General features: G+C 41.6%; 1 protein-coding gene across 1 annotated transcript in view; it reads right to left on the bottom strand.

Moving 5' to 3' along the window:
• Window positions 1-10,070: 10,070 nt before the first annotated feature.
• The window catches only part of ADGRA1 (adhesion G protein-coupled receptor A1), a 58,862-nt gene continuing 55,307 nt past the window's right edge, over window positions 10,071-13,625 (bottom strand). Inside the window, exon 5 of the mRNA XM_077822229.1 lies at window positions 10,071-11,292. Coding sequence (XP_077678355.1) covers window positions 10,071-11,292 — 1,222 coding nt within the window. The remainder of the gene's footprint in view (window positions 11,293-13,625) is intronic.

Genomic DNA, 13,625 nt, shown 5'->3' on the forward strand with positions numbered 1-13,625 from the left:
GGACACAAATCAGACGTCAAGAATTATAACATTCAAAAATCAGTCGGAGAACACTTCAATCTCTTTGGTCACTCGATTACAGACCTAAAAGTGGCAATTCTTCAACAAAAAAACTTCAAAAACAGACTCCAAGGAGAGACTGCTGAATTGGAATTAATTTGCAAACTGGATACAATGAACTTAGGCTTGAATAAAGACTGGGAGTGGGTACACAAAGTAAAATTATTTCCCCATGTTTATTTTTCCTCCCTACTGTTCCTCACATGTTTTTGTCAACTGTTGGAAATGGCCCACCTTGATTATCACTACAAAAGGTTTTTTTCTCTCCTGCTGGTAATAGCTCACCTTACCTGATCACTCGCCTTTCAGTGTGTATGGTAACACCCATTGTTTCATGTTCTCTGTGTATATAAAATCTCCCTACTGTATTTTCCACTGAATGCATCCGATAAAGTGAGCTGTAGCTCACGAAAGCTTATGCTCAAATAAATTTGTTAGTCTCTAAGGTGACACAAGTACTCCTGTTCTTTTTGTGGACACAGACTAACATGGTTGCTACTCTGAAATAAATGGTAGTGTAGACATAGCTTAAGTGTTCTGTCAAGGCCTCCCTCAGCTGTATAGCTCCACAGTGAGTCCTAACAGCCCTTGTGTCTGGCTGTTCAAACTCAGCAGACAGCCGCTCCACCTTTGCCCTTCACTCCTGTGGCAACTTTTCCCCCTTTCCCTCACAAATATCATGCAGGACACAGCAGGCAGGTATAACCTTTGGGATGTTTTTCTCACTGAGATCCAATCTTATGAGTAAACAACGCCATTCTATCTATCAAAACCACATTCAACTGTCATTCTGCACTTGCTGAGCTTGTGGTTGAGTCTTTCCTTGCTGCTGTTGAAATGGCTGGTATATGGCTTCATGAGCAAAGAGAGTAAGGGGTAGGCCAGGTCTACAAGGATCACTACTGACATTTCAACATCACCAATGGTAATTCATGGTTGTGAAAGAAAGTCCCTGCTTGCAGCTTTTTGAACGGTCCTGTGTTCTTAAAGATGCAAGCATCATGAACCTTCCCTAACCAGCCAACAGTGATTTGGTGAAGCATGCCTGGTGATCCACCAAGGCTTGCATAACCATAGTAAAGTAATCCTTTCTATTGATATTCTCTGGAGCACGATGGGCTGGTGGCAAAACAGGGATACCTATTGGTGCCATCTATCACCCCACTGCACTTCAGGAACCCTACTGGTGCAAATCCATCACGATATCCTGCACATTGCTGAATGTGACAGTCCATGAGTAATGGCCCTGAACACTTGCATGACAATGGCCCCCATGGTGGATTTTCCAATTCCCCTATGATTTCCCACTGACTTGCAACAACCCAGTGTTGCAAGGTTCCATAGTGTGATTGCCAGTTGCTTCTCCCCGTCAGTGCAGCTCTCATTCTGTTGTTCCTGCACAGGAGGGAGGGGGTGGCCTTTAGCATCCAAAAGTTCTGCAGCCACTGCTCATCATCCCAAACCTGGATTACAATGCCATCCCACCAATCCATGCTCATTTCTTGGGCCCAGAAGAGGTGCTCCACCATCTGCAGCTGCTCCATGAACACTACCAACAACCTTGAATTGGTTTTTCACTATGTCCCACACAAATCCGTCCTCCATGATGATGTGGTTCTTTTTGCATCTCTGCAAAAACTGGAGAAGCTGTGCTTGCAATGCCCATTACAACAATGCAGAGCTGTGCAGGTTCCATACTTCTATCAGAGATGGTGGACAGTGAGGAGGGCTGTGTGGTTTTATGGGATTTTTTAAAAAGGTGCTAAAATGATAGGATATGGTGATATTAGGGGATGGAGAAAGTTGCATGCTGGAACTTGACCCCTTGCTCCCAGTCACTCCTGTGTGACTTGTTTCTGCCCAGTCATGCATTACCAACCCCTCCAACCCCACTTTTCCCCAAAAAAGACAGTATGCTGAGCAGTGGAGAGTTGCACACTGCGATGCCTACCCATGGTGCACTATACTGTACATCGACACAAGCATTTTTGATAAGTACACGCAGCACTGATGCAAGGAGCCAAGTATTCATGTGCACAAGTGATATACTAACTGCAGCAGCTTTATGCCAATGTAACTTGTGGCAGCCAAAATGTAGATATGGCCTGAGTGGGGAAAAGATATGAAAAGTAGATTTACTATCAGAATTCAGGAGGCAGCAAGTTCATTTACATGACATTTTATCCCTCCAGGCAACTCCATAACCTACTGCTGCAGAGCTGGGGGTTTTGTGTTTTGCCATCTGCAGCAAAGCATCTTTTCTGCGGAATAGCGGGATCATCTAGCTTCCCTGGTCTGTGCATCTCAGAAGACTCTCGATGGATTTTGGCTCGAATGGGCCCTAAAAGACTAGAAAAGCTACTTCCGTAGTAAAGAAAAAAACCAATCAGATCTAATCTCAGTTCCACAGTGCTCACTACCTCCAACTAAAACCACCTCAGACATTTCACCTTCAACAAAGTGTGTATCTCAAAGAGCTGCTTTGCAGAGGGTTTTTTTTTTTTCTCTACTCAAAAAAAAAATGAAGTGCACTGAAATAGCATCTCTACTTTACATAGCTATTAGGGCTGATTCTCTGCTCAAGGATAAAGTGCTCTGGGGAGATTTCATAGGAGTGACCTAAGGAAGGGAGGGGAGAATTAAAAGGAGACAAAATGCATGCAAAATACTTGGGACTAAAACCTAAAGTTCCTCTTTTTATTTCTGCCTGTTGAGCAAAAAAGGTATGAGCCACATCACCCCGACACATTGAGGTGCCTTCAGAAGAACGACAGGGGACCAGGAATATTTGTGAGCCTGAATTTGATAAGTTCAAAGGGGAAGCACGAGAAGCCCCCGACAGCACGACTCAGCCATGCCTCTGCCTGTGCTACTACAGCTACACTGCTATTTGTACTCGTGCTAGCTCTAATTGAGTTACCACAAATACGTGCACACGAGCAAGGGAATCGCACCCCCCTAGACATGGCCAAAGAGGAATCAGGTCCGACCTATCTGCTCAGAGCAAAAACAGCTGAAGGCCAATAATATGAGCTAATTCTTGATTAAAGAGACAAGGTGGGTGAGAATATCTTTTACTGGAGCAACGTCAACAATAAAAGATATCACCTACTTTGTCTCTCTAATGTCCTGGGACTGACAACTACAACTACGCTTAATTCCTGCTGACAGAATTGGAATATCACAATTTACCTGGACAATTGAACAGTGGGTGCAGTTTAAAATGTCAAAATTTTGTGAGCAGTAAGATATTACCAGTACTAGTGGTATTCCTGTTCCACACAAAGGGAATACCTGCTCAAACTAGGCAGGAAAGGGTTATTCTGTTACACATTGTTGCCTAAATATTTTAGCTCTGCACTGTGATGTAATCCTATCAATACAAAGGCCAGCACTGTTCAGTCAGTGCTGAAGTCAGCACTGTGCCTGAGTGGGTGATGAAGCCTAGCTTCTTTCCTAAAGGGATTTTTTAGTGTCTACATCAGGAACAAAGCAGCTGGGTGCAGTCTCCTAGCCAGAGCAGCATATGGGGGAACATGAGAGAGAGAAAACAGAAATAAATAGAGATACAAAATCCCACTCTCCACTCCTCAGGCTTCATATCCCTGTCTCCTTGCCTAGCCAGTCTTAGTCTCTCCCTCCAGCTCACTGTCCAAGTCCCACTTTTCCCCCTCCCAGTCTTTGACTCTCCCCAGACTCACTCACAGGTCAGTCTTTGCTCAGCCAGTCCCAGGTCCCCACTCCCAGCTCCCCATCACATCTCTCTTTCCCCTCCCTGAGCACTGGATCCCAGTTCTAGTGTCCTCCCGGCATTCATTATCCAATCTCAGGCTCTCTCCAATGCTGGCTCTTTGCTCCACTGTCCTTTCTCCCTTTTTCCTTGTACCAGGCTCTTTGGCCAGCCAGTGCCGGTTCTCCCTCAGCACTCCAGCTCTTTGTCAGAGTTGTTGTTCCCTCCCCACAGCCCCTGACTACTTCCTAGTCCCAATCTCCTTTTCCCAGTTCCTCAGACTCTCCCCTTTTCCCAGTTCCTCAGCTGATCTCAGTGTTCCCCACCTCAGCTAACTTGCTCCCAATCTCCACCCCATTTCCCTCACCAACTCTCAGTCCCAGCCTCCTTGCCCAACCAATCCCAGCCTCCCCTTACCATGTTGGCCCCTATTGCCAGTATCCTTGCCCAATAAATCCAGCCTCCACACCACCAACCACCGGCTTCCAGTTCCTGCCGCTACTCCCTTCCAGTCTCAGTCTCCTTTCCCAGCCAGTGACAGTCACAGTTTCTCCCTCTCCAGTCCTAATCTCACCAGATTCCTTGTCACACTCTACTCCTTTCCCTCCCTCTAGTTCAGCCTTTGTCCACTCTGAATTTGAATAGGACAACTTCCTCTTGTATGCTGCATAGGTGCCAGCAAGGGGGTCATTGAGAGCACAAAAAAGACAGGCTCCCTTCTCTCAGCTCTGGTACCTGGCCCCATCCCAGGCCAGAGCAGCTGGAGGAACCATTACATGGAAAGTGCTCCTGAGCACCCATAGCCCTGGGCTGGAGCATGCTCAGTCACTGTGTGGGGATGACACATATGCAGTGCTTGAAGCTGTGAGAGGCTGTAGTGTGCTCAGTGAGAATGAAATCTTTGGAGAATTTAGTTGCTAAAATTAAAGGTGTTGAAAATGTGTGACCTGCTATTTTTCAAACACTTGACCAAATTTGGGCAGATTCATGTGGATGGTAATTGGTAAAAGCCATTTCCTTGACACAAAGGCCATCCTCCTGCCAAATTTCAACTCTTTGCTCCAGAGCAAGGGTGAAGCAGAGCTGTTCAAAGAAAAGATCACCAGAATTGTTTACCATGGGCAAAAAAACAATATATTTTTCCCTAGCCTTATTTGTGGTAATGGCTGAGTGGTTTTTGGATGAAATTTTCCAAATAAATTCAGGCTGAGGCAGACCATGGAAAACTTCAGCCAAAATGGTTAATGTGGCAAAGTTACAAGCAACTGAAAATGGGGTCTTGTAACAGGAAGTGTAAGGCAAACTTAATAAATAGTGCTACCAGCTCCACCTATCATAGGATAAAAGATGGGTAATGAATGAGTGCATTGTGCTAGGAATGAGTATAATTCACAAACCTGAGATTACCATCTTCTCTTTTTCTCCCAGAGTAGCCCCCAAGGTTATTTCTTCCTTTTTCCAGCTGCATCCTTCCGGTATTGCTTAGTCTTACTCAGGAGGGAAGTGGATGGAGCCACGGATATGCTGAGCCAGATGACTTGTCTTCTATCTGCCAGACAATGTACTGAAGGAGTGGAGGAGAAGCTACAACAGTTATAATGACCTGCCAATGAAAGAAGTCGGTTTTCTGCCTACCCAGAGCCCAAGAGTCTTAGGTGATAGATACCACAGTGACAGGTACCGTTAGAAATACACCAAAACAACCCCCCAAAACAGATAGTAGCTGGAAGCATAGCCCCTATGGCTTGGCAGGGGGCATGCATTTAAAACAAACCTCTCTCTCTGACTTGACATGCTGCATAGCCTTAAGGCATGAAATTTATCAGGGAGGGTGGACCGCTTTAGAAATTGCAGAAGCTTGAAGACCAAATCCTGACCTTTCCCATTAGGCAGCAGTAAAAGCTGCTTTAGCACTTCTATTTCATTTATGCTGTCTGCTTGGACCAGACCAATCCTGAGGACATTCAGGTTGTGTGGGAAAGTGGGGGTGAATTTACTCACTTTCACCTGGAGGTGCAGTAATTTCTGCAGAGAAGATATAGAGCAAGGAGAGAAGAGGGGACCAAAATGTATCTCTACATTTTACACACACACACACACACACACACACACACACACACACACATTTATACCTTGGTAAGAGTGCAGCTGGCTTTGAAGAATCATGGGGGATTATGCCCTTCTCCATCTTCCAATCTCCAAGGTGCAGTGATTCTTCTCTATAATGCACACCAACATGCTCCTGATGACATCTCATTCTGGAACTTTTGAGTGGGCCTGGCTTCTTCTGTCAAAAAACCCCTTCTGTTTTCAAAATCGGCTTAGATTTATCCAGAATCCCCCACTGATTCTTTGAAGGAAGGAACATGCTGCACTGTGGAGCTAAAGAAGCACTGAGCACTAATAGGACCGCCATGACAACATCCTCAAGTGTTCAGGGAGCACAGCATTATCGACTCCATCCCAGGGCACAGATCAAAGGGTGCCAACCATTGAGCAGCTTTGTGGCTGAACCTCAGGGGGTATTTCTCTCATGATATACTCATGCTTCTCTGGCCACATGGCTCTACTAGACTATTTAGCTCCATCTGGGCTCTGGATGCTCCTGGACCAGGATTTGTTCCTGAGTCTCGAAGTGAAAGTTGCTTAGACTCAATGGTGAGAATGACTATGTGAACACCTGGGAACAGCACACATGCCCCAGGCACAATTTTCAAACATTCATAATTTATTTCCATATTGAATTTCTTTACATGAGGTTAAGCAGGAATTCCTCATGCAAAACTGCATGTGTGCCATGATCCAAGTCTTAAAATAAAGCCACTTTGAGGTGCCCAAAACGGAACTAATTAAAACTGGAAGCTGTGTACATACACAGAGTTAAGAATACATCCATCATAAGAAATTGGAGTAATAAATTTGATCCCTAATTACCTTTATTTAACGTTCAGTATAAATGTGAATTACTAAACCTCAAGTGATCTGTCTGGCAGAGAATTTTTTAAAAGTTTATGCTTTCTTGGATTATATCATCACGGGAGTTACGTGGGAAACAGTAATTGCCACACTGGATTTGACCCATGATCCATCTAGTCCAGTATTCTATCTCCAACAGTTAAGAGTAAGACAGAACTTTAATTTTAACCCCCTGTTGTCAATTGCCTGTATCATTCTCAGAAAATTACCTTTGGGGCTGAAATTTCTCATGCTTTGTCTCAGGCCAGGAAGTGATCTATAAAAATCTGTTCTGCCACTTTTGTGTTATTCATGCACAACTAAAACTAATGTTAGTATTCAGGTGGGTTACATGTGCATGTCCAGGAGGGAATTTGTTAGTACAATATATCTGCTATACTCTATGTATTTCACTGACTTTATTTTTATGTCATAAGAAATCAGGTAAAGTCAATGATTCACTGACTCTAAATGACAAAAAAACCAACAACAATTAAATGATCCCATTTATCTTGGAAAAAAAAAGTCAAAAGCACAGAAAGAATTTTGGTCAAATCTGATGTTATAAAACATGTTGTAATTTATTTAATATCATGTTCTCCTACTCTGTAGTTATATATTTCTGAAAAAATAATATGCAAACAGATTATTGCATAACACATCTTTTCCAAATTAGCCCCAAAATATTTACTAAATTAATATTTTAACACAATAAGAAAGGTGTTTTCATATTTAATGTTAATTTTCCAGAGAGTTTTATCACATAAGATATTCTGTGGAAAGCAGCACCTATTTTACTTCTTTGTAAGCCATTATGAAGATCATACACAAGCCTCTCAGACAAAACAACACGAGTGACAGAAACGCAAGCTGAATAAAGAACCTCACTGGGTGTGTTCTAGCAAAGTGAATATTTCACCTGGCCATGTATGTGGGATATTTTGCATAATGATCTACAGACCCTCTAGGATTCATCTATTACAGCATAGATATATACTGCTGAGATACAGAGAAGTGGTATTTAGCATTATGTCTATGCTTGGTTAGGGCTCACTGTCTATGTGAAATGAGAATAAAATAATATTAAAATGAAAATAATTATTAAACAGAAAATATTGCATTATGCAAACAATGAAAATACTGTATTTTAGTTTTGAGACAGTTCAAGCACATACAGCATATACATAATAAAGCATAGTTTTTTTTTTAATTCCCCCCATCACTTAAAGAAGCAGTCATGAAAAGGTTGTATACTGGTTTAAAACTCAACAACCAACTAGTGCATTCTTCCTGCTCTTTTAAAGACACACATAATAGGAAATGGATACATTACACTGCTGTAGTTTACAATATATATTTCAAATTTACAAAAATACAGAAAAACAAGATTTCTTGCACTCAGATACTGAGCATTAACCCTTTGAGTACTAATTCCCACCTGCAACACTGCAGAACACATTTGTCTGACTTATGCACTTTTATAACATTGCAACAATTATAATTGTCACCTATATGTACACTGTTAGGAAATGTTTTCCTATATAATTTAAAAAAAAAGAGTAGGGACTAATAAACTGCAGCTAACAGACAAATGATGGGTTGAGGCATGTTAGTATTTCTGCAAAATATACATTGTAAATTGATGCTCCATCAAGGGGCTGTTATTATTTGTTCTGTGCTCTATAGCAATGTATCAGTTACCCAAGCCTGTGTTAGGATATGACAGACTTGTTCATATGGCCATACAACATTGTGCTTTGTCTTTTTATTTATGAAACCACTTCTCTCCTTTCATTGCAGACATTTTTCTTCCAGCTATATGTTTCTATTCACATTATATAACTCATTCTTACTTTGCAGCCTTCTTATTTTAAAAAGGAGTTTCATTTCACATAAGGATAATTATAATTCAGATCTGTCCTGTGAGTTGACGCTTTGTGTACAGACGTTCATGGACAAAGAATTTCTTGCCAAAAGCCTTGTTAACAGAGAATGTTACTGACCCTAAAATGCCCTATGGTTGAGCGGAATTAATGAACACAAGTAACTGCTTTTGAAGGTCAAATTTGCATTAAAGGATAAAGACAATCTGAAATTTGCTGGGAGGGAAAGTGGCTTTCACATAAGATGTGAAATTAATAAATTAGTATCTGGAAAGTTATGTTTCTGGAAAATGATTAAATGTTCACTTTCCTGACAACTCTGGACTACATTGTTCATATGATTAAATAGACAATATAGTATATACAGTCTCTCTGAAGTAGAGTAAGCTATTTTTAAGAAAATGACAGTAGTCCTCAAAGAGTTAATGATAAAACTGCTCTACCTAAACAGATTTTGAAAGGTTACTGTGAAACAGCTTACAGATTTGTTCAAAAGGCATACTTTACAAAGAAGTGTAAAACTTGTTGAGACAATTGCTATTACACTGCACAGCGTCACATACAATGAGTAGTGCATGCTCTGTAAAGACATTAGAGTGGACCCTTATCAAAGCTATCATATAACCTTATACAAAGGATTGTGCCACTTAAACTAGTGCTTTAGTGATTTTTTGTAGATTCATAATGCTCTAGATTAAATACCAACAGGGTTTCCACAGCCTTTTACAATACTTGTTTTTACATATGTAACACTAGAACACAGCAAATGGTATATCCTGACATATGTCATGCAAAACACAACCAATACAGCACCATAGATGTAACAGACATTACCTAGTACTTCTCTCCAACAAGAAAAGAGGCATAACAGAGACTGTACATTACATGATTTTACAGGCCATATGCTACAGAAGATCTTTAGAGGCAGTATCACTTTGTAGGGCTAAAAAGCTGTATCAATAATTTATTAAAATCCTGCTCCTCATTTCTATTATTGTAACTTCTGATTAAAATCCATGGCACAGTAATAATATTTTGCTACAAAAATAAATAGGTAAAAGATGTGGATATGTATATAAAAGAGTCTGAAGTTACCTTAGAATTAAAAAAAAAACCCAAAATAATGAATTAAAAGTGATGTATTTCTAAAGAAATACAGTTCTTTGTTACAAAAGGATATTGCCTCTTATATTCAGTTTTCTAGACTTCAGTTTCAAATTCTCTCCCAGAACAATTTTCTAACATTCTTTTAAAAATAACTTCACTTTTAAAACACTGCCACTACTTCTCTCTTTTAGTCGCTCATTCAGAAAACAGAAATAAAGGTGTAAAACCTGTACAATTTGCTGATGTGCTACACAAATGTAATCTTATTCAGTTTAGAATAAAAACAAAACTGAAGATGATCTGAGTTGAAAAAAGACAATATAGTGGCCCATGAACTACACAGTAGTTTCATTCTTCCAAGGACCAGTTTTGATATTTCCTGTACTATCTGAACTGTATATCATGGCTTCATGCACATTTCCCTTGAGAATTCCATTGTGATTAGTTGTATTAAATGGCAATGATTGTGTCCGTGGATGCATCTCAAAATGAGCTGTATGGTGCACAGTGTCACTTTCTGGGATTTTAGCACAACTGTATATTACAGTACTCGCATCGCTACTTTCAGGCTGGTTGATAGTAGGATATGCATCACTTTTCGCACAGCAAGCCCGTCTGTGCCCTGACTGACTATCATGCGTGCTGTGTGGACTGTCTGTATGTGAACTGTGGATGCTACCATCAATGCTCGAAGGAATGTGATAGGCATATTCTCTTTCTCCTGCAGATCTATGTCGACTGAAGTAACGTGGTTTAGTTCTGCTTTTCAGACATCTGTGAATGTGCATGTTGGGCCTGAAAGTTCCCTCGTTATGCACATGTATATGAGCTTCATCATCCAAAAGTTGATCACAGTGCATTTTTGCACAACATGGTGTAACTGGTGAAAGGCAGTTAACATGGTTTTGAACAGCTTGTAGATTAGTAAGCTTGCAGTGATTAGCAGGTGGATGATTAAAAACAGCTGATTTGTTAGGACATGGTGACTCTTGAAGACAAGGTGCATGAACCTGCGTGTCCCCATTGACATTAACCTTTGGGCGGACATTAACTTGTACAGAATATGTGCTTCTTCTAGATGGGCAACAGGACCACCAGCAATGCCATACATCATCTCGCTTTGCACAGTGATGGATGAGGATGAAAAGCCCTAAGGTCACACAAAATGCTCCATAGAGGCAGCTAAATATCATATCCAAGAAATGTCCTTGAGATACAGCAAGCGCTCCAAAGGTCCAAGTGGCAGTAAACAAGAACAAAGTGAATGCCGCAGCTCGAAGCTGAGCCTTAAACGAGTGCTCATTTTCCAACAAAGAAGAAGAAATCATGGAGCATGTTGTCTGGGAAACTGACCCAGTGTCCGTAATATGACTACGACCCACTTCAGTACTTGCCAACCTCTGCTGATCTTCTGTCCTTTCTCTTAATTCATACTTGCGTTCTGGATGACGCTTCAATTGCACGTATGTGCAGAGAAAGTAAACACAGGTGACTAGCACAATGAATGCTACTGGCCCATAAAATGCACCAAGGCTAGGTTCCCAAGCCATCCAACAACTGCAAACAAACAAACAAAAAAGTGAAAGTCAAATTAATTTTTAAACCCAAATTTGACATAATGGACAATAACTTCTCATATGTACAATACATTGGTTTTCCCTTAACAGCATGATATCCCCTTGATGTGTATGGAGAGCTCCCATTAATGTCAAGGAAACTATTAAATGTTAGCAATGGGAGGGAGAGAATATGATAATTAAGGTTCATTATTCTGAGTCATCACCCTCAGTCCCATTAAACACATATTTAGACTGAGATACTTTGGACTGAGGCTGTAGAGCAGACTCATTAATTGCTCTCTAAGCGGTCTCGGTGCCACTGCAGGGGACAGAACATCACACCCAGGAGGTGCGTGTGTTACACTAAGACTCTCGGCCTCACCTTGCTTTCTGACCTCCAGTCTCCAAAAGCAGTCTGACTGACCCTGACTCTGTCCTCCTGATTCCCACCTGCTAACTGCCTCTGATATCCAGTCTCTGACTCCAGCCTGCCTCTGACTCTTACGTATTGATCCCAGCTCTAGCAATTATTCTGATTCCTGCTCACTGACTACCACTTTGTGGCTGTCCTTGACTTGCGGACACCAGCTCAGTTGTGACCAAAAGGCCAGACCACTTATGCCCCCGGTCCTTTACACTGGGGTCATGAGGCAGCAGGAGTTACTTCAACCCTAGTGCTGTAGTCATTCAAGTAGTGTGGAGAAAAGATAACAAGACGGTGTTCCTTTTCTATTTATTTCAAACAAAACAGCAACACATGCTAGCTGCGGGGTGTTGGGGAAAGGAAGAAGTCCCTTTCTGTTCCCCAATATGATTGCTATTTGGGATAACCTTCTCTCCCAGATGACACTCTTCTATTTCTCTTTGACTGAGTCCCATTTCTGAAACAAGAAATCTCTTAAACCTGCACCAACTCTTTTACAGTCTCTCCTGAGGCCCATTGACATTTAAACCAGGGAGGAGCCCACCATGAGCAAATGATCACTTCCACAGAAACGCAGATGTTGAGATGGATGAGTGGTATAAGCAAGAAAGACCATATGTGGAATATGTTTGTTAGAGACAAGCTCAAAGTAACAGTCTAATGAAAAAATGAGGGCATGCAGGCTTAGAGGGTTTGGTCATGTAAACCACAGTCCTGACAACTACATAGGTAAGAGAGTCCAGCAGATCAAGATTGAAGGAAAAAGCCAGAGAGGCTGACCCAAGAAAAAGTGGTGGGATGTTATAAAAGAAGACATTATTATGTGGTATGATAGGGGATACGGCATTAAACAGAGCACTTTGGAAGGAGAGGATTCAGAGTGGACCCAATTTGATGCAAGGAAGAAGAACAAGAAGGGCCCACTCTCCTGCTGGGAGGTAGACAAGGTTCATTGCCTTCCCAAAGTCATTCTCCAGAGTTCACTATCTACATATGGCATTCAGAGTGATAGGTAACTTAGGCCACGTCTACACTACCCGCCAGATCGGCGGGTAACGATCAATCTATCGGGGATCGATTTATCGCGTCTAGTGAAGATGCGATAAATCGATACCCGATTGCTCTGCCGTTGACTCCGGAACTCTACCACAGCGAGAGGTGGAAGCAGAGTCAATGGGAGAGCGGCAGCCGTCGATCCTGCACCGCAAGGACGCAAAGTAAGTGATTCTAAGTCGATCTAAGATACGTCGACTTCAGCTACGCTATTCTCGTAGCTGAAGTTGCGTACCTTAGATCAATCCCCCCCCCCCACAGCGTAGGCCAGGCCTTAGACTATTTGACGTGGGCTCCATAACACAGAAAATGTTATGCATGTCAACAATGAGCCCTTAGGGAAAAGAAAGTGGCATGGAAGAGGCATGATACTTTATTTACAGTACTTATTCACAGTCCACTAATATAAAATAGGGTTAGTCATTTATAACCAGAGGTGTATATGATTCTTTACAAGGAGAACAGAAGTCCCCAATTTTGGATGTGGTCCATCTAATACAATGGTTCTGAAACTTTTCCATGCCAGGACTCCCTCTCACCACACTCTCATGTAGCCAGAATCCCCTCGACCATTTAGTAATATGAGTGGTCATACTCTCTGGGTTCAGAACCCCCGCATCTAACAAAATTCAGCCCTGGTGTGTTTTGGTCAGCTTTAGTAGCATTTACATTTGATTATTACATTTACATTTTTGATTCTGGACTCTGATCTTTAAGAAATGCACACAAGTTATTTTTTATTTCATAAGCACAAGAGGGTTTAAGTATTATGCCCTTCTGGCAAAAGACCAAGGTGATTTTACTCCCAGGGTCATAAGAAAACAGGTTAACTCCTACTTTTCATTTGATAAGTG

This window comes from Eretmochelys imbricata, chromosome 7 (assembly GCF_965152235.1).
Source record: "Eretmochelys imbricata isolate rEreImb1 chromosome 7, rEreImb1.hap1, whole genome shotgun sequence".
NCBI lineage: Eukaryota > Metazoa > Chordata > Testudines > Cheloniidae > Eretmochelys > Eretmochelys imbricata.